General features: G+C 39.1%; 1 protein-coding gene across 4 annotated transcripts in view; it reads left to right on the forward strand.

Moving 5' to 3' along the window:
* dcc (DCC netrin 1 receptor) overlaps nt 1-9,756 on the forward strand; it is a 356,620-nt gene extending 346,864 nt beyond the window's left edge. For all 4 annotated transcript variants that reach the window (XM_084934587.1, XM_084934589.1, XM_084934590.1 and 1 more), the window contains one exon: nt 840-9,756. In XM_084934587.1, coding sequence (XP_084790713.1) covers nt 840-929 — 90 coding nt within the window. In that variant the 3' untranslated portion in view covers nt 930-9,756. The remainder of the gene's footprint in view (nt 1-839) is intronic.
* The last annotated feature ends 13,354 nt before the right edge of the window (nt 9,757-23,110 follow it).

The following is a 23,110-nucleotide window of genomic DNA, read 5'->3' on the forward strand; positions in this document are numbered from 1 at the left end:
GCTCAGGAGTAGTTCAGCCATTTTTACAAGCATTTGTGAGCACATTGCATGCAAATTGCATGTATGCAAGAAACTAACACCAAACTGAAGTGTACTCAGTCACTGACATACTGTTAAAAAATACATATTTGTAACAGAGCAAAAAATAAAGTCCAGGATTATTTATCACCCAAATACTATCTTCATTATTAAGCATTTTTTAAATCAAGTTTGCTGAAACTGGAAAGCAGCTTTTTTGTAAAAAGCTGCTTACCTTTCAGTAGGGTTGGTAGCTGCTTTGGATTGTAGGAGGTTAAGTTTTGATCTTTGGGTAATTAACTAAAGCCTAACTGTTTTCTGGTCTGTTGGCAGGCGATGATCATTAGGATGTTTGTTTATGAGAACATGAAGTGCAGAAGCCAGGACTGATTTGGTCACACTACCAACGAAGAAGCACATGTCTACAAAATATTTCAGTAGAATTTGGTGGTATGATCAAACTGATATCTGAACTCGTCACAACATGACTACTGAACGGCTTTCATACACAAGCTTGTGGTCAGTGCTAACAAGCACCTGAGCAACAATGCAGATATCCATCCTTAGTTATTTTGGAGCTAGTTTAAGAGAACAGAAAAATACAGTGGATCGATCCTGGGGGGGCTTGGGTGTAGCCTCAAGCCTGAAATACATATGCTTGAATCTGCCTCATGCATACTTACCCTCAGTGGTGCATCGGTTGGTTCACAATTATAGCTTGATAGCTTTTCTTTAAACTGTATCTACTGTATGTAGTTTTGACACACAATGGTCCATGATTTTAAAGCTATTAAACTCTGTTTTATTTCTTTATATTTCAGATTTATGAGCAAGATGACCTGTCAGAGCAGATGGCCAGTCTAGAAGGGCTGATGCAGCAACTCAATGCCATAACAGGCTCCGCCTTCTAACATCTGAGCCCGGCCCGGCCCTGAATCACGGCCTAGTCTGGAACCCTTCTTCAAGCCTCGATGTCACCTGTTGTCTGGTCTTTCAAGGCACCAACAGGTCAATCTGGGTTTAAAGATGCCTCTGTGGAATCAGATCTCCGTTTGTGCTGGGCTAAGTCTGTTTGGTTTCTACTGGTCTTGGCTACTATCCACTGGGACCGGGATTGGAAAAAGGAAATTCGAAAGAGGATAAACACTACAGCACACAGCATCAAGAACAGAACCAGTGTTGAGGGGCGTCTTTAGGAGTTTAAACTGAAACCCCTTTAGACCCCTCAACCTCAAACACAAAACTAAAAAAAAACCCAATGCCTAGCGCCTCGACTTAATGAAACAGGGGGAAAGGATTATCACAAAAAAAGAAGACAAAATTACAAGATCCCTCCTGTTTCTCTTATTTGTGATATTTATTAGCATCCTTCTCCGCTGAGTTATCTTCAACTCAGTTACTGTGACTGTACCTCACTTATTTTTCATTATCGCCACTCCGTTTTGTCTTTTCTTTTTCTTTGGGTATTCCAACTTTGCGCATTTACGGGATGTGCATATGGTTTGAAAATGCAACACAAACCTAAGTGAGAAATGGAAAATACATCCTCAGCCACCAAAGTTTCACCAAAACTTTTTTTTTTCATGTGGATTCAAGGTTGTCTGTTATAACAGAGCGAGGTGATTCACTACGATATTTTTTCTCATCGTTTATCTTTTTCTGTCTTACACAAAACAGTATGATTTGACTGAAACACACATCACCCAAGCCCAAGATACCCTTCGACTTTCTGGATCTTGAGATTAAAATTGTAAAGTCCGGTCTGAATCATCTGGATCTGGATTCTACTAACTTTTTCTTACAGGACTGTATAAAAACCTCTTTAGACTCCCACAGTTGGTTGCTGCTCCTGACCAAGCCTTTGCTCTCCCTAACGCAGAAAATGTCCAGTATTTACCCACAAGGACTTGTGTCGTTGCCAAATTCTCATCTCTGAAAGCTTACTGTAACTTTTTTTTGCTAGTTGTTCAAGTCTGGCCTAAAAATGGACTTGAAGTGGGTGAAAAAGATAAGATTTAAGGAACAAGGTGGAGCTGGTTTGAGATGATCAATTCCACTGTGGAACAAAGAAATGTCTCCGGTTGGAATACAGCAATTGTTCATGTCAAACGTATGTTCAGTCACTCTAAACATGTTAGTCGCAAAGTGCAGCAACGCCCCCCTGTTGTCTGGAGGACTAAAGAAGGGTTACAGTCTGTGAATATCAGTGTTGTTGGTCTTTGGGACACTAGTTCACGTGTTCACCAAAGATACATTTTGTAGGACACTCACTGAATCATGGTTATTCTATCAAAAACATCATAAGCACTACCAAAATCGAGTCATGATTAAGTCAATTAAGTCATGATCATAAGACAACAGTTTTGACTCTGAGATCACAAAACAATAATTTTGTTTTCTGTCATTAAGTTGTATGCATAATTAGCTTCAAAGCAACCACAGCAGGGCGCTGTGTTGCTCTTGTCAAAAATGGAAGAAAAAGAGATTTGATGTTACCTTTATTATTAATGTTTTTATTGGGATTGGAGATGATGGGGCAGCCACTGATGACGATAATGAGACAGATCTGTCATTGTTTATTTTTTCACTGTGCCATTTTACAGTGTCTGGCTGGATGTGAGTGTGCTGTATCTGGGCTTGCTTTTGATGAATCCATATTTATTTTTCATGAGACAAACACGAGTGTACCTCTGTCGACCTTGATCAACCACCTGGAACAATGGCAAAACCGTCAGCTTCACTTTGAGTTTTCTTCAGGTGGTTCTGTTTTTATACAAAAAACGATAAGAGAAAATGTGACAAAAAGATCAACACAAATAATGCATAATCCACAAAGTATATTTTTACATTTGATGTCCTGTCAGAGCTGAGTTTTTTTTAAGTCAGGTTTTTTTAACCACATTTCTGCAGAGAGCTACTTTAACCACAGTGAAATATGATAACCTCCAGCCTTTGAACATGTCACACATTTAGTTTAATTCAAAAATTCTTTGTTAACTGGTATAAAGAAGCCCTTTTGTGCCATTTGTAGTTTTAATAGAAGCCGTTTAAGAAAAGGTTGACTGAGGAAACAAATTGCAAAGAGGGAATTTAAACCTGAAGCAACTGCATTCAAGGTGTCCTCTGTAGCATCAGTGCAAAGCATATGTACCTTCCTGTTCTTTAAAACAACTGCATTTGCATTGACAGCAGGCGAGAGAACCTGATTTTGAAAATTTGATGGAGATGAGATGGGTGGGGATGTTTTTGTTTCTCTTTCTGAAAGAGAAATCATATTTGTGAAAAGCGGCATTAGGACAGTGAAGGTGTACACTGTAAAAAAAAAAAAAAAAAAAAAAATCCTAACAAATTGATCTGCGCTGGAGTTTTTGCGAAGGTCTCACTTCTTTCTTTGCTGCTGCAGCAATCTGTTTTTCTAAATATCACCCCCTCATTCTTGCAACATAATTGGAAGTATGTGGAACTACACCACCTGTAACAATCACATTTGACCACCTGGCTAAACGACTGGTAAGGATAGTCATTTTGTCTGCCTGCAGAAAACCAGGAATTCAAAATGACTAACGATTCATTAATCAGTAGGGAGAGAAAAAAAACAGGCAATCAGTATGCTCTGTATTTGACTCCATCACCCCAGTCTCCATATTGTAATTTACAGACCTTTATCTTTCTGTGATAAAAGGAAAAAGCCTGAGGGAGACAGAGAGAGGCAAAGCCATGAATTGATATTCAGGGGTGGTTTGTATGTGCGAGTTAGGGCACAGAGGAATGAGCCCGTGAATTCATTATAACGTAGTTTCAAATATTATGATTCAAGCTCACGCTCGCTGGGCCGTTACGCCGGCGGAGAAAAGTCCCGGGCACGGAAGGGATGGAAAGGTAACATCTCGGTAGTGCGAGCGCGGGTATGAAAAGCGAGCGAACGCTGGCAGGCAGGCGGTGAGGGGATCAAACTCATCAGCCTGTTCTCAGAGAAAAATCACCGTTTCACTCTGCTCTTCCTCCCCTCCCCTCCTCTCTGCAGAGCAGAGCTTTGTAGAGACGGAACAATCCTGTGCCGTGGGGTCAGACTAAAATTTGATTATAAAAAAATAAGAAAATCAGATTCAACAATAAATTCTGAATCAAATGGCCTGTTGACACAAGGCATTTCAAAAAGGAAAGAAAAGGAATGATTAAAGTTAACTGCTCTTACTGGTGAATTTGCACATTTTAGCCCATTAAATGTGAATCACATCTTCTTTTCCAATTATCATCCATCCAGCTGGACCTTTCGGGCAGATGTTTGTTTGTTTCATTTCTGAAAGTCAGCTTGCACACATTGTTTCCAGACCTTCGTATCACTGCCAACTTGTCAGGTTTTGATCCAGTGACTCAGATGAAGTGTCAGTGGAAATGGAAGCAACTGCACAGGTTACTTTAAGTCAACTTACAGAACAGCTCTTAAATCAAAAAGTAAAAAAATAAATATTAAGTTGAGCAGTACTAGGAGTCTTTAAACTGGTGGATCCATCAGCCAGCCATCACACTTTGCATTTGAGCAACTTTATTTTAGTCAGTGTTGCAGAATTGATCTGTATTTCATAACTGTTTCTTCTGAGTTTCCTAGAAATGGCTTGTAATTTCAGCTGTTTCCGTAATAGACCACATGCAAAAGATAGACACTGAAGTTGTCTCTTGTTTTAAGTCATCACGCTCATCACTTAAGCCACTGTAATCTCAGTTTTTGAAAACAAGGAGCAGTAGGGATTCGCCACTACCTACAGCATGTGCTACTTTAATGTCTATTTACACTGAATTGGACCCAAACTTACAAAATCAACACCAAGCTATATAAAACAAAATACAAAACTAGTGACTGATTTCAAAACCTCTTTAGAAAAGCGTTTACTGAGGTTTTCAAGTGCGAAGTTGGGCAGAGGTCAGAGTCAGAGTTTGATGGCCATTAGCACAAAAAAAGCAGGTTTAAGGCACTTAGTTTTCACTTTTCAACCTATAAGAAACATCCATCTTTTGTCTACTCTTTGGTTTCCAACTGCCATTAGTTTTGTATATTTTCAATTCGTAGACCCCCCATAAGTCCAAATCAGGTCAAAGTGCTTGCTCAAATTATACTTTGACTAATCTGATCAAGAATACTTCAGTTACATAACGATGGGTTTGTCTCCAGATGTCTGTCTGATGCCCTGCTATACTTTATGCACAAGGTATCAGGCCTACAAAAACCCCTCCACTTTGAAGTCTCTACTATTTGAAATTCATAAACTTGAGCTGAAACCAATGGGTGCCTGGAAGGAAGGAAATCAGTCTAAAAACTGATGCAGGATCTTGGAAATAATCAGTTGGGCTGAAACCTTTGAACGTTTTTAGGCACGAGCTAATTCATGAAACACCTGTACACTCTGTAGCGTTTACGTAGGACATTTGGTAACTCTTAGAAGGAGAAATCAGTTGGACTCAGATAAAACACTTCAAAGTAGCACGGATAAGCAGCTGATTAAACCTTTAAATAGGTGTTTTTCCCCTCAGCTGTCAAAAATCCGACTTTATACCAATGATGTGACTTGAAATGTTCTTTAAAGAGAACACCTAACTTTTTTTATCCTCAGTCATTCGCCTTCATGAGTTTTTGTCATCGTTGAGATAAATAAGACATTCTCTGTAGCTATACTTTTCACTTCAGTGTTATTTTTCTTTCTCCATATTTAGTCACTTTATTTGAAGTCTTTGTGAAATGTTAAAATGGGCTCTGTGTTATGTTAATTTGTTCCTCCTGTAAAGTCGACACACGGGGACCAGATGAGACGGGACTGTTCTGCTGAGGGCTTATCCCAAGAGTCCCGTGTCCCTTTAAAGGGAGAAACTAAAAAAGAAAAGTTGTTTTTGTTTGTTTTTTTTACTTTGGCAGCGCAGATGCAGCCTTTCAGCACCTGCCGGGAAACACAGACACATCTGATGTACTACATCCAGTGATGGCAGGGATCGCCCTGTACTTGAAATATCAAAGCTTGGATCCACAGAACGGCAAACGTGTCTATCAAAATGTTCCAGTGCAAGATGCTGTACCCCCAAATGGCTCACTCGGTGACTCATAATGCAGAAAACGTTCATCAAAACAAACCATTTCCTCTCAGACTCAACCTTAATGTCCTTTTATTTCAGCAACAAAGATCATTTTATGGAAATCCGCCTACTTAACTTAGAACAGTGTAATGGCCAGATTTCTAAAAGAAAAATTAAATGAGCTGATTTTTTAATTTATTTATTTATTTTTTTGCTTATTCAGAGATTTTTTTCCCTTCAGTAACCAAGCTTTAAGATCCACGGCCTTTGCTGTGCAGTGATGTTTGCCTTAATACCTGACAAATTACCTGTATTGGCTAACCTTTAGTTATAGGAACTAAGAAACTTGAAGGGGAGAAATTCTGCCTGTATTCTCCCAATACTTGCAAGGAAATTAGTTTCATTTACATTATCGGCATGTAACAGCTGTAGGACCGTCCTGTACTCTACCTGTTTTTTCATTTTTCAGATTTCAGACATATTTTACTTTACAACTTTTTTTACTTTGTTTGCCTGGTTTCTGTTGATTTCTAGTGTGAAATCAGCTCTTTGAGAATTGACTATACAGTCATGACCAAAATCTTTGACCATGACTGTAGGACTCTGATCCATATATAGAAAATACATCAATATTATTCAGGGGGACCAAAATGTCAGCATGTCTACACATCATGGTGGACCTAAAATTACATTAGATTGAGGCAGATAGGTTGGCCTCTAGTGTTTGACTACAGACAATTGAATCTCCCCTCCTGCAAATATCAGCTAGAGTCAAAAGTATCAACATTGTCATTTAGGTTAGAGGACTTGTTGACAGGCAAGAATATTGAGAGAGATTAAATGATGCAGACACTGTGACTGTGTGGACAACATGTTAAGAGCAAGCTTTTATTTGTGGCAGTTAGAATAAACATCTACTTAAAGGGGACATAAATTTATCTGAATGTGAAATGTAAAGCTAAACCATGTGATTTGCTGTCAATGCGCAAAAAGATCCCAAAATATTGCTTTATGAAATAGTGTTTCTTCATCTGATGCTGGAACAGCCTCAGAATCACCATCATCTCAACGTCATCATCTTATTTTATCATTCAGTGCAACACAAAATTCCCAGTTTCACTTTTTCAAGTGTGAATTAAACAGTGCACAGGAATCTAAAAAGGAGACTAAGGACTGAAAAGGACCTTTTCTTCTTCAAGAGTCTGACCCCACCCTCACCCCATCTCCTAACAGCCAGATGTCGGGTTTTTGCTTTGTGTGTATTTTACTGTGGAGAAAAACGTTGCTGCAGCAGAACTACATTTTTAAAAAGCTCCTTTTTTTTTTTTTTTTACAGTGTACAGTTCCACTAGAGTAGAAGTAACTTTTTTATAATCAAATTTAATATATTATTACTATTATTACTTTATTTCGAGTGCTCTTTAAATCTATTATTTATAACCATGTGATATTTCTGCAAATGTGCATTTAGATTAGCAAAGAACAAAAATGAAAAAAGAGGACTGAAGCAGTGTTTTATTTTTCTTATTTTAGGTTACTGCCTTAAAAGGTTTCAGTATTTTTTTTATATTGTTGCTTATTTACATTCCTTGACGAAGCATTCTGTTTGCCACCGTGATTCCTCGTTCCAAGGAGATGCAGTCACCTCCGATTTCTGTTTATTGTCAGTCCGAAATCTGGATGGCGGGGCTCCGATCGCATCTATGCAGTTCTTCTTCATAGTTACAGCAGACCCGCCGTAGGGTCACATTTAAGTTTTATTCTTTGCCCACTATCTGGAGCCAGGAAATCCAAATCTGGGGCAAAGAGAGAGGCGCCTGAGTGGAGCTGACGTGAAGTGTGTTTCATTGTGACATTAAAACTGAAGCTTGAGTTGAGCTGCATGAAAGTGTTCACTACTAAATGGAGTAATTTGTATTTGGCTGTATGGCTCTCCATTCTTGAGCAGCAGCAAGAACAGAGCAGCTGGTACCAACAGCAGATATGACACTGGTCAATCCAGATACAGCATGGATTAAAGCTGCAGTGGAGGTGGGTTGCAAAGCAGCTTGCAGAGTGCAGTTATCATGGGCAGGACTTAACTTTGTGGTGTGCTTGAGTCAACGCTAATCGGCTGAAAGTAGTACAAACGGTGCCTTTGGACAAACTCAGACATGATAGATTTGACAATGGCATCTATAGAATAAAACTCTTTTACCTCAGTAACTGATTTTTTTCATGTGCTCACATTTTTATTCTTGTAATGGCAATTTTTCTCTTTAAAAAAAACTGACTATATTAAAAAACAAACCAGATGTTGGGTTACGTTAAGTTTTCACTCAGATTTGATTGTTAGAGACATACCAATGTTTCAAATGGAATCATTATGAAATTATAAAAAGAATAATTATTTAAGGACAAGTAAAGCGCCATATGTGTTTTTCATACTCCTTATTTCAATTATAGTAGAACACTTTCAGATCCTTTATTTTTAAATGTATTTTTCTTCTTCCAGTAGGTATCATTGGGTTGGTTGATTACTCTGATTACTGATTACTCATCTGGAGACTGATACCTCACTATAGCTATAAAAGATCATTGAATACTGACCAGCACTACTGGTCAAACTTTACATCTCTCTATTAAGGCAAATATGATGAATTCTTCTCATATGTCTGAGTGTCTCTGAAAGCACCGCCACAAAGAATGTTCTAAATGCTTTCAGCTGCATTTCTGGATGACTTCAGCATATCTTTGCTCACAAAGGTGTCATTAAATGGCAGCCTGGAAGGCAGGAAATCAGAGTAAAAGCTGATGCTCTGCAGGAAAGAAAAACCAGTGCTCTTTGTAGTTAATGGACTAAAACCTGTGAAACACACCGGGAAGGTCCTGTACGAGTGAAGGCTCCTTGTGAACTAGTATAGTGTCAATTGTGTGAAACTCAGAAACACCAAGCAGACTTGATAAGGTGGAAACTGGCTCAGCTCACCTCCCACATTTCAAAGGGAAACTCGACTTCATTAACTTCTTTCTTTGGGCGCTTCACTCCTGTGTGGGACCCATTGAGGATCAAAAAAGGGACAAATTACACGGTGAAAAAAAATAAAATAAGAAAAGGGAGGGTTAAATAAGAGAAAAAATAAAGTTGGTCAGGGATGTGGTGACTAAGAGAGGTCTGGTGTCGTGTGAAACCATCTCCGTCAGCTCCATGGCAGACAGTTTGAGGCCAAAAGCTTACAAAAAGAAAATAATAGAGTAGAAAAAAAAACGAATGATGTGGACCTCATCTCTTCAGGGCGAAAGGGACCAAATTAAAACGACCCTTATCTCCTCTCACACAGACAATTACTTCATTTCCAGAACATCATTGTTGGACAGAGGAGCCGACAGATGGACGATTCAGAGTAAATACATTCAACTTCATCCTTTAAAAAAAAAGTCCAAGACTCATTATAACCAAATTAGCTTAGTGACTGCAATATTTAAGAGTGTACATTTTGTTCATTTAAGTGAAGGGGGGAAAGTGGATGATGATGATGAAGACAAAGTAAAGCGAAGTTTCTATCCACAATGTTGTATACAATTGCTGGTTTTGTAATGCACTGTAGAACAGTCCCATGGTCCTTTTTTATAGAAATGTTATTTCAATGGTGCATTCTTTTTGTTTGATAAATAAAGTTTTGATACAAAAACAAACACCCTGTTAATGTGCCCGATTACTCACCACACAACCGAATGTGTGTATGATAGATGTTACGGAGACTTAAAAACCGAGTCACAACAAAGTTAACTACAAAATTTCAGGGCGAGACTTCACCTTACTTAACCTGATGCATGAGGAAAGGCTGCATAGGACTCAAGGGGAATCTGTCATAGCCCATTATACAGTTAGTGTCAGAATGATCCATCAGGCTATAGTTAGAAAGGAAATTGTCCTTAACTGGAATATGCTGAGGAAAACCTGTTGAGTTCAGCTGGCGGAAAAATCTGTGTTTTGTTGCTGCTGTCATCTTACAGAGCATCCTCCAGGGGATCCAGGACATCTTACAGTGTGTTGATGTGGTGACAGAGTTACGGCAACACTAAGTCAGGTCTCTCACTATCGGTTTTCACATTTTAGTACCCGTAAAGCATCCTTTGGCATCACATTTAGGCTTTTTTGTTTTTTTCCCAGCATGCAGGATTAATGTTGTGAAGGTACGTATTTTAATCCCAACCTTGATCTTTTCCTACACTTATTCACAGAGTGAGAGGGAAAGTAGACAGCTTAAAATGTGACACAAACCAATAGAGGTCGAGTGAAACAGTAATTCAGGCTGTGAATTTGATTCCATGCCAGGCCACTCAGGCTAAACCTGTGTGTTATTTAAGGCTGCCAACATATCAGATTTCTCTATGCTGTTTAAGGAATTTACTTCATATTATTCACTTGATATTATTGTCTGTCTAGTATTGAAAAAAGTGCTGTCAGTCTGCCGGTTGTCTGTTTTTGACCAATTTATTAAACTCAAAATAATAGTAAATGGAGGTCAGACGCAGAGTCTGCATCCAGAATTATGTATGAAAGATGCACAAAAAAAACAATAGATTTCTTTTTAAGACATTATGAACATATTTAACTGAATTTCTTCAATGCTAATTATCAGAGGTTAAAGTGCGATGTGGATGAAGGGGAATCCTAACAATGGGTGTGGGGTAATGAATTACTCAGAAATAAGCCAAATAACAATTTTTTAAAAGTCTGAAATATTTTTTATTGTATACAGACTGTGACCAGCTGGTCTGTGGTGCTACTGTGATATCCACTGCTCTTTGTGGCTTTAGCCAACTGAATCCACTAAGATAACCACATTTAATGAGCTATATTGACATCTTAGAGCATCACATGTTAGCTCAAACATTTTCAACACACTGCACAGAAACAGAAATTGTACTTGGTGATGTTTGTGTCCTATCTGAAAAGGTACATTTGAAATTTCTTGCCAACAAAACATTAAGCTGTTTATGCCCACTCTTGTTGGTGCTTCAGTGCCCCAACTTTATTTGTATGTGCACCATGAACACATATGAATGAGAAGGGAAAAAAGAAGAATATGTGGAGATACTGTGGGATTCTTATGACTAAGCAAATATTGCCTGGTGCGCCAGGCTGCACCACACGCAAGACTAACTCAGCCAAAAGTAACAGGCACTAAACCTGCCCATCAAATTTAGTTGCTTAATAACTGAAGGTGCAAAAACACACTTCTGGAGCCACTTCTAGCCCACTTTAACTCCTACTAATAGTAAATATAGTGATTCTTCTAAGGCTAAGAATCATCCACTATTAAGTTTATCACAGACGAAAGTTATCCAAATAACACACTCAGGAGAACTGAGAACCTGAGTGATCAAAATCTGCTCGGGCTATGAGAACACCCCAACCAGATGCTGAAACACAAAAAAATTAACCTGCATCTTTTAAAAAGAGAATGAGATACAGTGAGTGAGTGCAAAGCTTCAAATGATTATTTTTATAGTCAAAGATCGGGATAGAGTATCAGAAACACACAAACGTTGACCTCATTAACTGACATTTCAGCATTTAGCCACATCTCTTATTTATTGTCTTCCTCTCTCCTCCGCCATTTCTTAACCTCTTGTTACACCAGGACCTGTGTAACATTACGTGTAGAGAATCAAGTAGACACTGTGTACCTTACCAAGAGAGAGAAGCATACACATTGACCCTTGTGTCTGTGGCAAGAGCATAAAGTTTATAGATAACAGTTGTGACTGACTGGTTACGTGTTCAGTACCTCATCTATACTTTCAATAATAGGACTGCTAAAGTTCACATAGGCCAAACAGCCATCAGGTCACAGGGAAATGCTCCCTGCTCATGATAGTCCGTCTGCTACTACGAACCACATTTTCCTGACTGACAAACTTCTGACTTACTGCACGGCGCCCTTCTAATGCGGAGTTTAAGAGGATAAAAAGGTGCACGAAGGCACTAACACCAACTAAAAGACTTGGCAGTATCTGACGCCCTGGTATGAGAATGTGTTATAGGGTTAGGTTTTAAAAAGCTCAGCAGTGCAGCATGTCATACAGGGAAACAGTTCAAAAGGGTAAAACAACTGAGTTCAAAAAAGACTCCTCCAGGGGGCTTTGACACAGCTGAAGCAGCCAAACGTGCCAATTATGTACCATAAGGCAAGACTGCATTGTGATTTTCAATCACTAAATCAAGGCAATGAGGAAATGTGTAGCTGTTATCAGACATATTATCAGTAGTAAACCTGACATAGCTTTAAGAGAGTTTAAACAAAGTCTCATATCGTCTATTTTAATTTAGACTATGTCGTAAGCATGGCAGTGAAGGGACTCTTTTATCTCAAACCTTGATCTTTCACTCAATATGGACAAACCCAAAGTAACATCAGAGCTATATCTAGATCATACAGTACAGGGGCAAGGGACCTACGGGTATAGAAACACATCAACATCTCTTAGCTATGCTAAAAAGTAATTTGATATTACATGTTTAGAACAGAAACTGATTATTATTACAGGAAAGTCTGAATGTGCTGAACTCACACGAGTCAGTGAAGGGATCTGGGGCATCTGTAGTCTAAGAGCTCTGTAATGTGCAGATACTGATTCGTTTTAACATGTACATAACAAAACTACTGATTAAGATCATCACCATTGGCTCCAATTTAGCCTGTGGTATTAGGGATTGTGCCAAAATTGCTGGAATTATAAAGACAGAAATATATTGTCAGATTTTGATCCACCATGCAAATCTGATTATCAATAGCTTAATTTTTCGATATGACAATGACCCTGAACACACAGTCAATGTAGCAAAAGCATGCCTGGATAGAAAACGTGCAGGCATGTGAGTCATGGATAGGGCCCAGAGCCCACACTGCTTTAACATTATTAAAGCAGTGTGGAATCATCTTGACGAGCACAAAAGGTGACCAACATTCAAAGAGGAGCTTTGATTGTGCATCAAGAAGCCTGGAAACCTTTCCCGAAGGGCACTTAAAGAAACTTCGAGAACCCTTGCCTTAGAGAGCTCAGAATGTGATAAAGAATAATGGTCATGCCAAATATTAACTTTTAATCTTGTGAGAATTGTAAAAACTCTGTTTTTGCCTTATATATATATATATATATATATATTTCCATGTATGTTAGCATTTTTTAATACATTTCTGCAACTATTTCTCAGTTTCCAATCAAAATAAGGAAAAAAACTGATGATTCATGACTTTTGCACAGTACTACATATATGGCACTTGGTCATATGTACACTGTTACCACCTGCAGCTGTAACCCACCTACAAGTTGTTTGCTGACTCCTACTGAACAACAAAAGCAGAAACAGAATTTGCAATCTGACCCATTATGGAGCTCTGTGGTGAAAAGGTGTCGTCTAAAAATGCCTCCATTTGTGTGGAGCTGTGGAGATTTCAACTGTGTGGACATGCTGAACTTTAGGACAGAACACAGAAGGAGGTTTTTGAAGAGTTCTACTGCATTCTGTTTGGTTCTACTGTCTCTTCTGCATGTCGACTGACGAGCTGCCAGCTTCTGTCTGCAGGCTGACGAGGCGGATGAAGGAGGCCTGTGGTGAGCTGGTTGTTAGCTGAGGACTGGACTGCAGGATAAACTGTCTGACAGCTTGTCTCCTTCCTCCATGCTGAGATGTGAGCCTCCATCTGCTGCCTGCCAGCCTGATGGCCACTGCTGTCCAGCCTGAGTGATTAGATGATTCAGAAAGAAAAGAAAATTATAGAGTTCTAAGCTAAGTTCAAGACAGGAGAAACCAACACGTGCTGTGAGTTGAATATTCATTTTAAATAAGATGCACTGCTCACCCTTGAGTGAAGTGGTTGACTTATGTAAAATAAAGCTTACATTTGGGACACGTGACTTTTAGAAATCTTTATGAAACACCTTTTTTTTAAAATTGATTTTGTTGGGAAAACAATCTTTCAAAATAAAAGTCTTACCTAGTCTAGTGAAATAACAGAAAATGACAAAGAGAAAAGTCGAAGAAGTCAGAATATATCCAGTTTGAGTTATTGTCACCAAATGTCACTTGTTCAAATTTACATGATTTTTCTGTAATTGAATAAGTTACAGATCTTGTTTCCTAAACCTGTGTTTTTAATTTGTTCTTTAGTTTTGCAACAGGAGAGAGATGGCAACACAACCACGCAGTTAAGTTTTAATGAGGCTGCATAAGTAGAAACCAACAATGCCTCAAATTAAAATTAATTTTGCCAGGAAAAGAAAAACACTTGGTAAGAAAATCATCATCAAACGTCACCCATTGAATTCTAAGTTCCGAATATACGCAAGATTTTCGCTTGTCAAAATGGAGCAGATATATCTCAGAAGAGAAAACCATCCAGTCATAGTATTTAGATAATATTAAGATATTTAAATTCAGATAATCCCACAGAAATGTTTCAAAGGGCACCAACATAAACACTTGCGTAAAGTTTTAACATGGGAGTAAATGGAGACTCACTCAGTTTTGGAGCAGCCTCAAGTGGTCATAAGAGGAAATGCAGCTGTTCTGCATTGGCTGTATTTTCAGGTCCTGGAGGTTGATGCATGTCTAAGACACACGGATGGGATTACTGATGGTATAGTAGTAGTAGTTTTGTTTTCTTAGACTTTCATCTTCATTTGTTATGTTTGTTTTAACCATAGAGCCAGTAGGCTAATTGTTGAATTGAAAAAAGAATCCTCAAATTCAGTCATGAACAGCTGATCAACTTTAGGGTCAAAGTAATCAACGACAGGCTCTATGAATAATACATTGTGGCAGTTTGAAAAGAAGACTAGTCACCAAAAGCAGTTTGGAAAAATTCCAAACAAAAGATTATATATTTACTTCTGCAAAACTAAAACTCAAAATCAGAGAGAATAAACCATTGTGTAAAAATCAATCAGTGACACAGATGTTATTTAACCTGTTCTAAATGTGATGCTCTAGGATGACATGTGCTATTTATCCTTGTGAAACTATAGATCTTTTATTCTTCATCTTACTGTGGAGATTTGGACAGGTTTAAATATCAACTAATTGTCCACACTTCAAAGCTCCTGTCGGAGCTTTTAGTGACTTCGAAGGAGTAACTGCTGAGTTAGAGATACAATCCAACTGTTTTCCAATGCAGGGGATGCAGCTTTGAATACAAACATGCGATTGTTGAGTTTTTTAAGAGTTTACCTGCCTCCACACTCCTGTAATACTTAAAAATTAACACGTTTTTAAAATGTGCTCCATTAAACTCAGAAAGTGTAAGCAAGCTAAAGAACATCGTGTCTCAGCTGGGAGTAAGTTTAGAAAACACCTACATTTCAGGTGAACGCTCTGTTTGCTTCCATATGCCAAATCCAAAGTATGATAAAGTGTTATTGCTACAGGTCTCTTTATTACAACATATTACATGAAAATAAACAATAAAAATAACCCACAACTGTTTAAAATGTGTATCCAAAGACATATCATATTCCATTGTGCCAATGAACACCAACTCCCTAGTGGATATGGAAACTTTTGTCAGACACATCTTGACTCACTTCAGTTCAATTCAATTTCATTTATATGGCACCAAATCACAACAACAGTCATCTCGTACTTTTTTTGCCTTGCAAAAGACCCTACAACAATAGAGTGGAACTCCAAAATTCAAATGGCCCTCTATGAGCAAGCAAGTGAGAAGGAAAAACTCCCTTTTAACAGGAAGAACACTCACACTGAGCTTGGTTCAGCCAGGCTCAGTGTGGTGTTGAAAGTGGTGACTGAGAGCATGAACTCAATGAGCTCATGAATCAAGTTACTTTTTCAACAAGAAAGCAGACCTGGCCACCTGCTGGTCACCAGAAAGAATGCAGTTTTGATCCACTACTGCTTTGGCTTTATTTTTCATACCCAGAAGTCACATTCATCTTTTTCATCTTTTATATACAGGCTGGTTCCAATGCCTACAACCTCCCACTCACTGAAGAGTTCAACGCTGTGTGAAATCATGTTGCCGCTGCTGAAGGGCCTGTTATTAAAGTGGTACTGTAGAAATACACCAGCAAGCTTTGGAACCCTCTTGCCTTTCTCCCCTGAAACAAGAACTTCCAATCAGCATCTGCTGTGATTTATATTGCTATCAAATGGATGTATTAAGATCATACATCACTTGCTGAAAAAAAATGTGTCTATTCTCTTTCAAATGCATTCAGGCATATGCAATGGCGATAACAAACCATTTCCCAAAATGCTCCACTTTGCTTCATTATTTTCTTTTTCTGTTTGTTATTATACTATACTACAACAAAGAAAAATGAAAAATAACCCTTCAAAAAAGACTCTTCAAACATGAACACAAAGTATCTACAGGATCCTTTCATCCATTTTCTTAAATGCCTATCCAGTTCAAATTGGAGAGGAAGTCGGACCCTGTACATCCTTAAATGGGGCAGAAAGTGGAGTACAAGTTAATCAAGTTGGCATTCTGTCACATTTGCACCTGCTAATTTAAAACCACCAGTTAATCTAAGATTTATGTTTTTGTAGTGGTTGTAGACCTGTGAGGCAACAGTGCTATAAACTACTGCACCTCTGTCAATCTAGTAATCTTGCTTGCTCTTTCAGGATGTTGTTCACACGTTCACACGTTCATGTTGCTGTTAATGGCTAGTTGGCTTAGAATAGCACTTAATGGAGCAGAAACTCCACGCAAATGCACAAATGAAAAAGGGATGAATGGGATATGAGTCATGGTTTGGCTTTCTGTTCACTCACTCCTTATTTTATCTTAAAATCACAGGCTTGCCTGGATTTTACTTTAGGTCATTTTTAAGTTTCCCTCTTTTGTTCACCACCTGTCACTGACAATCCAGTTCTTGTCTGTGTCCTGTTTGATTTCACCGACCTCCTGTGAATGGTTCTTGCTTAGTAGTAAAAGGCATTTAAGGGGATTTAAGCTTTTACCTACTTGTGTCCTCTTTTGTGGCTTGCTTGTCTTTTAAACCGTTACAGTAGAAAAGTCAGAGTATATTCAAACAATAACAAAGAAATAGAAGTTCTAACAAACTCTCTATACAGTGGCATGAAAGAGAAATTACATAACAGTTTTCTTTTTTTCCTTTGCTAGGTATGAAACATCTGGACTGACGTCTTTTCCTAGCAGTTTCAATAGATAATTAGTCCCAAGAACATCAGCCGTCAGTAAAACAGTGAAGCAAAAAGAAGGACAGAATGGTAAAGTTTGTTGCTTATGTGCTGGCGGAGCGAGCAGAATCAGGTGAGTCATGGAGAAAACAGAAGTTTTCCATTAAATGAAACATTGCAGGGATTATTTGCAATCCAATGGGATGCTACAGAACAGATGGAGGTAGTTTATTGAGACGGCTGAGCTGACTGTGTCTTTAACCTCTCACTTTCTCTGTCAAACACAAACTGAAATGAGGCTTGACTGAACTAAAAAACAGAGAAAAGCAGAGAAGGGAGAAGATAAAAGATCAGTTAGAGGTAGGTATTATTTATTTTTTCATACCTGAAACCTTAGGAAGGTGTAAAAAACACTGTGAAAAAAATAAAGTTGCAATGTGACGAGCTGGTCCTGATGCTAGATTAGATTCAGTCTGCTTTTGAGGTTCATATATGCACTTCAGCTTTTTCCTTAATATATGGCTCAAAAATGGACCATTTGAATAGAATAGTTATGACATTTAATTTCTGGTGTCTTTTTAAATTCAGCCCTCAAAGAGTTGATGATTTCCGCTGATATCATTTTGTTTTCAACAACTTACACATTGTATATCATAGATTTTCATCTTAAATATTTCATTCATCAAGACCTGATTTTTTTGGAGCATTATATTTAAGACACATGGAAACGTAAAAAGGAGCATAAAGAGAAAATCCAGGAAGACCTCTGATAACAAAGCTGAAATGTTACTCATAAGGTCAACTTCACTGTCAAGTTTATTCTTTTTTTTTACTATTTTTTCTTCAAAAAAGCTCCAAAGCTAAAACTTCTGCTTATGAGTTTACTTTGTTTGCCACAGTTCATGTCTTTACAAGAACACAATCCCATCGATGTCCTCCCTGTGAAGAAAGCAACAGAGACTGAAAAAGGAACCTCACTGTTTGTTATGTGAGGAAAAATGATGTGATTTAATGCTGAAAGTCTTCTTTTTGAGACTCTGATTGTTGTCTCTCTCTCACAGAACTCTCATCCTTCTCTTGTTTTGACTAAACAAGAACAAACACATTGCTGTGGATGCCACAAATCTTCCTGACACACTTTTATTATTTTGGTTTCTCTTTAACAGCTTTCTAAAATGGAAACTTCTTTGTAATTTATTAGAAAACAAGAGAAAAGTGTGCTTTGCCATTGAAAAGACATAAGCTGCCGAACAATAAAAGCAAAGCTGATGAGGATCACTTTTAAATTTAATTAAAGATGAATTCCTTCAGTAGAGCAGTGAAGTGGATTTGACAGCTTCAGTTTCTTTGCACGGTCACTCTCTCGCTGTGAGAGTCGCCCACGCATGCAGTTGGGGAACGTTAGTATCCACTGAAAATGGAAATGAAAGTGACTGTGGATGAAATTGGATTAGCTTCAGCTGCAGCGTGTTTCAGCTCAGTTTCAGAGGAGACAGACTGTCGCAAATGTCAGCTGAAGTAAGGAGATGTTACAGGGGTGAGATAAGTTGGGGGATAAGTTAACCAACTGCCCGTATCTGGCAACCCTAAGGTTTGCCAAAATAGTGGCTATGGGGCAAAATGATCAAGAGCTTCAAAATGAACTTTAGGGAAAGAGAGAAAATAGAACATAAAGATACAAACTGCAGGTGAAAGAAGACTAAAGTTAATGACATTCATTAATGCCGTAAATGCATTAAGACTGAAAGGAGCAAAATGATGGAGAAGTCACTAAACCCTCCAGCAGAGCTTGAGCCCATCGGCAGGTATCCTGATCCAGCTCTAACTGTAAACTTATTCTTCCGCACCCAAACCTGATAACTGAACCTCCACTTCTACTCTTAGAAACTCTCAGAACCACAAGTAAGCCTGCAGTCTGAGAGCGAAGAGCTCTGTTGGGATAATATGATATACTATGAGGCATTCAAGATATGATGGAGCAGTGTTTTGGCAAACTGGGAACAAAAACTGCCATTAGCACATCTAGGTGTTTTCGTGGCTACTTTTATTTCTGCCTGAGTAGCTGAAAAAAATGTAATTGGATAAAAATGAATGAATTTAAGGTGATGATTAGCACTGTCAGCTCACGGCAAGAAGGTCCTGGGTTCGAATCCAGTCTGTGACTTTTCTGTGTGGAGTTTGCAAGTTCTCCCCATGTCTGTGCGGCTCCCTCACACAGTCTAAAGACATACATTAGCTACGCTAATTGTCCATAGGTGTAAATGTGAGTGTGAATGGTTGTCTGTCTCTGTGTGTTTGGCTTGTGACAGCCTGGGGACATGTTCAGGGTGTACCCTGCCTCTTGCCCTATGACAGCTGGGAGTAATATGCAGACTCAAATGGACTCAGAGTCGGTTCAAACGGATTAATGAATTAGTCAAAATGTGTCTGGTGGGAATTGATTGTGTTCTGTGTGTTCAGCTGCTCTGACTTCATATTTACAGACACGATCCATCGCTCTCGATGCTCTTTAGCGTCCATCTGGGAGCCCTAACTGTCAGAGCAACACAGCTCAGGAGTTATTATTATTACTGCTGCTGTTTTTGTTAAATGACAGGCGAGAACACAGGGGGGGACCAACTTTACCAGTTAGCTTCTTATTAAATCTGCCCCTATGTGACATGTCAGCGGGCGACTGAGGAAGCAGATACAAAGATGAGCTCTGTTAGAAACTGACGATTAATAAACACACTATAGTAGTCTAAAGTTCAGACATGCCTACATATGTTCTTTACTTTTACAGTTTTACGTTTATTTAAATACAAAAAACAATTAAAACGGTCAACTTCATGCAGGCATCTTCTTGGTTCTGACTAAACTATATAGATAGGGTTATTTGCAGTATACCAACACTACTAAAGCACATCATCAGCATCATCACATCAACAGCAGGAAAATCAAATACTATTCCAGGTGATGGCCTCATGAACCTCAGTAAGAGATCCACAAGCAGCTTCCACAACAAATTGTGACAAATTTAGCTCCTTTACCCTGTCTATGTTTGCTACACATCTGCAAACCACTTTGCAAGCCACTTCCATTCCAGGTCCAAGTTTCATGCTCTATCTGGCTTAATCATAGTCCTGTTCTGTTTTCACTGATGCATGGTATCTTCCGTACTGGGAAGTTTTGCTCATGCTCCTCTTACTTCCATCTTTGCATGTGTGCATGTGGAACAGAGGATAGTTCAGAGAACAGAGCCATACCACCAAATATGGATTGCTACAGATAGAAACAGCAGGCTTCTTTTGACTGTAGTAGTCCTGACAGTGTTTTGATATCTTCAGTTTTGTTGTACACAATGATATGAACTCAAGAAAAACTTGAATAAGTGTCTCCAAACTTTTGACTGACACTGTAAGAGCTAGATGTGATCAGCAGGTACGAAAACACGGTTGTTGCACAAACATCTCTGCACAAGGCAACTCTGACTACTTCATATCTCAACAGCAGCAACAACAGACACATTTTAACTCTAATGAAGGTTTTGTTTTCCTCTGCTAATTATATCATATTAAAAAAGATCAGGGAAAATGTTCATTCTACTTTTCAAGTTTATCTAAACATATACACAAGAAAAAAAGATGACAGTAGATAGGAGTTAAGTGATCATTTAAATAAGTGATATAAATATATGAAAATGCATTTAGGTTTCCTCTGAGGTTATTAGGAGCCGGGAGGGTATGTGCTGTGGGTAGGCTGTCATGTTCCCTTTTTCAGAGCATGTGGGCAGGGCTGTGGTCTGCAGGATCCCCGGCACACCTGCGAAACGTCGGGTGTCATCAGCTGGGGCTTTTAAGGAGCTGCGCAGCAGACGTCTGGTGTGGGAGTATTGTCTCATCCACATGTGGTAACATGCTAAATGTTCTGAATGTTTGTACTTTCGAGTGTTTGAAGATCCTTCCTCGCCTGTATTCCTCCCACCAGCCTGCCTCGCTTCCGTCAACCCCGTTTCCTTGGAAGAACGTCTTCATCTGGAATCCGAGTTTCCTCCTCTACCTGCGGTGCAGCCAGCCTGTGTGCTCAACCCACTTCAAACCTCCAGCTCCTCATAATCTCTTTTCTCTTTTTCTGTAGACTGTATGAGCATGCTGCCAGTCACGATGCCCCCCCCCCCGAATTGTGTTATTTTCTTTTGTCACTGTATATAAAACCACTGCGCCATAACCAAACGTGTCTGTGTGTTCTGCTCCTGAGGCCCACCCGTACTCCCGCCATACTTATGGACCCAGCAGAACACACAGACATGTCTCCTGACTTGTTACTTCAAAGATATCAAGAATCCCTTTCCAGGCTTACATGACAGTTTCAGGAATCCGAACAATGGGCGGGCGATGTGAACGACACACTGATGGACCTTGCTAAACTACTCCCACCGGTTCTGCTTAGTGCTCCGGCACCCCCGCCCACTCCACCCATTCAGCAGACTCCTGGTTCTGTTCGTGACCCCGCTCCTCCAGCCTTGGTGCCGTTCACAGGGGAGTGGGCCGCTGTGGAGGTTTCCTGATTCAGGGCTCCCTGCTTTTTCAATGTTTCCCTCAGGCATTCTTAGACAGTGCCCTATGTTAGTATGTTATTTTATTTTAAAATTCATAATTTTTTAAGATCATTGTTGGTTTTAATCTAGTTTAAACCAAACCACACCACTGGATTTAGCTACACTTTGCAGTAGCTAGCAAGCTGATTGGAGACCAAAAAAGCCAATCAGAATTTTTGCATCCAAGTCTGTGATTGGTTGGTTTTGTGGCACATTTATAACATGTACAGAAAGAGTTGAGCGCACAGGGTGCAGAGATGTTGAGAGCAGGAGTGACACGCTGAAAGCAGGTCCGCAGATGTCCGTCAGCACCCAGAGCAGAGATATGAGCAAAAGCAACAACTGAACGAGCGAAGCTGTTATTGTGTGTGCATATGGATAAAAGCAAACACTGAAATATATTTCTTGTATGCAGCAGTCCGCAGTCAAAAAGAAAATGCTTGTGGCCCGGTTTAAGAACTCTATACTGGCTATCATAAAGCGGAAGCAAGGGAGGCTGATGGGCATCGTACCTGACAAAAACAAACCAAGAAGAGTCCAACGACCTCGGAACAAAAATGTCGGGGTCACCAATGTGGAGGTATGGTACAGACGACAAAGGAGCTCTAACTTTCCACTCTGACTTTATTCATCACAACACATCAACTGAACACATCGTGCCACACAACTTGACAAAACCCCTCCTCTCAACTTGGGTGTGAGTGGAGCCCTCTAGTGGGCCGCCACAACTTTAATATTCAGTTTTATAAAAACAAGACAAAAACCTAAACAAATTTTGGTTGGTGGCAGAAAATGATGTGTTGTGCATAGGAATTTATTAAGCACTGCAAGAGTCTTTATTAGTAGCGATCTAATTATGTCTTAAAATGGTTTGTACCATCTGCTCTCAATACTTAATAGTCTCCATTGTGGGCTTAGGTTTGTCTGTACTCTGTAATCATTTTAAAGGAGCTAAGTAGAAGGTAAAATTTGATGTTTCATGTCCATCTCAGGTAGTCTTAGTTTTTGCTGTTTGGTGTTACCTGTCATTCTTGGCTCTTGTTGGAGGTTGTTGAAGGTTTTGGTTTCTTAGATAATTACTGAATGGTTGTTTATGTTGATTAAGGCTGGTTGTTCCTACATGGTTGCTCAGTGGTTGGGTTTGTTTGTTCTCTGATCTTGGTAGATCTCAGGTTTGTAGTTGTTAGCAGTTGGTTGTGGTTGTTAGTAGAACTGCTGATTTGTAGATTAAAGATTACCTGGTTTTTGATAGTTTCTCTGAGTTTGTTGGTGGTCAGTTATCATTGTTTTGTCAG

The sequence above is a fragment of the Perissodus microlepis genome, chromosome 7 (genome assembly GCF_051167445.1).
Source record: "Perissodus microlepis isolate ML-2025 ecotype Zambia chromosome 7, ASM5116744v1, whole genome shotgun sequence".
NCBI classification, from domain to species: domain Eukaryota; kingdom Metazoa; phylum Chordata; class Actinopteri; order Cichliformes; family Cichlidae; genus Perissodus; species Perissodus microlepis.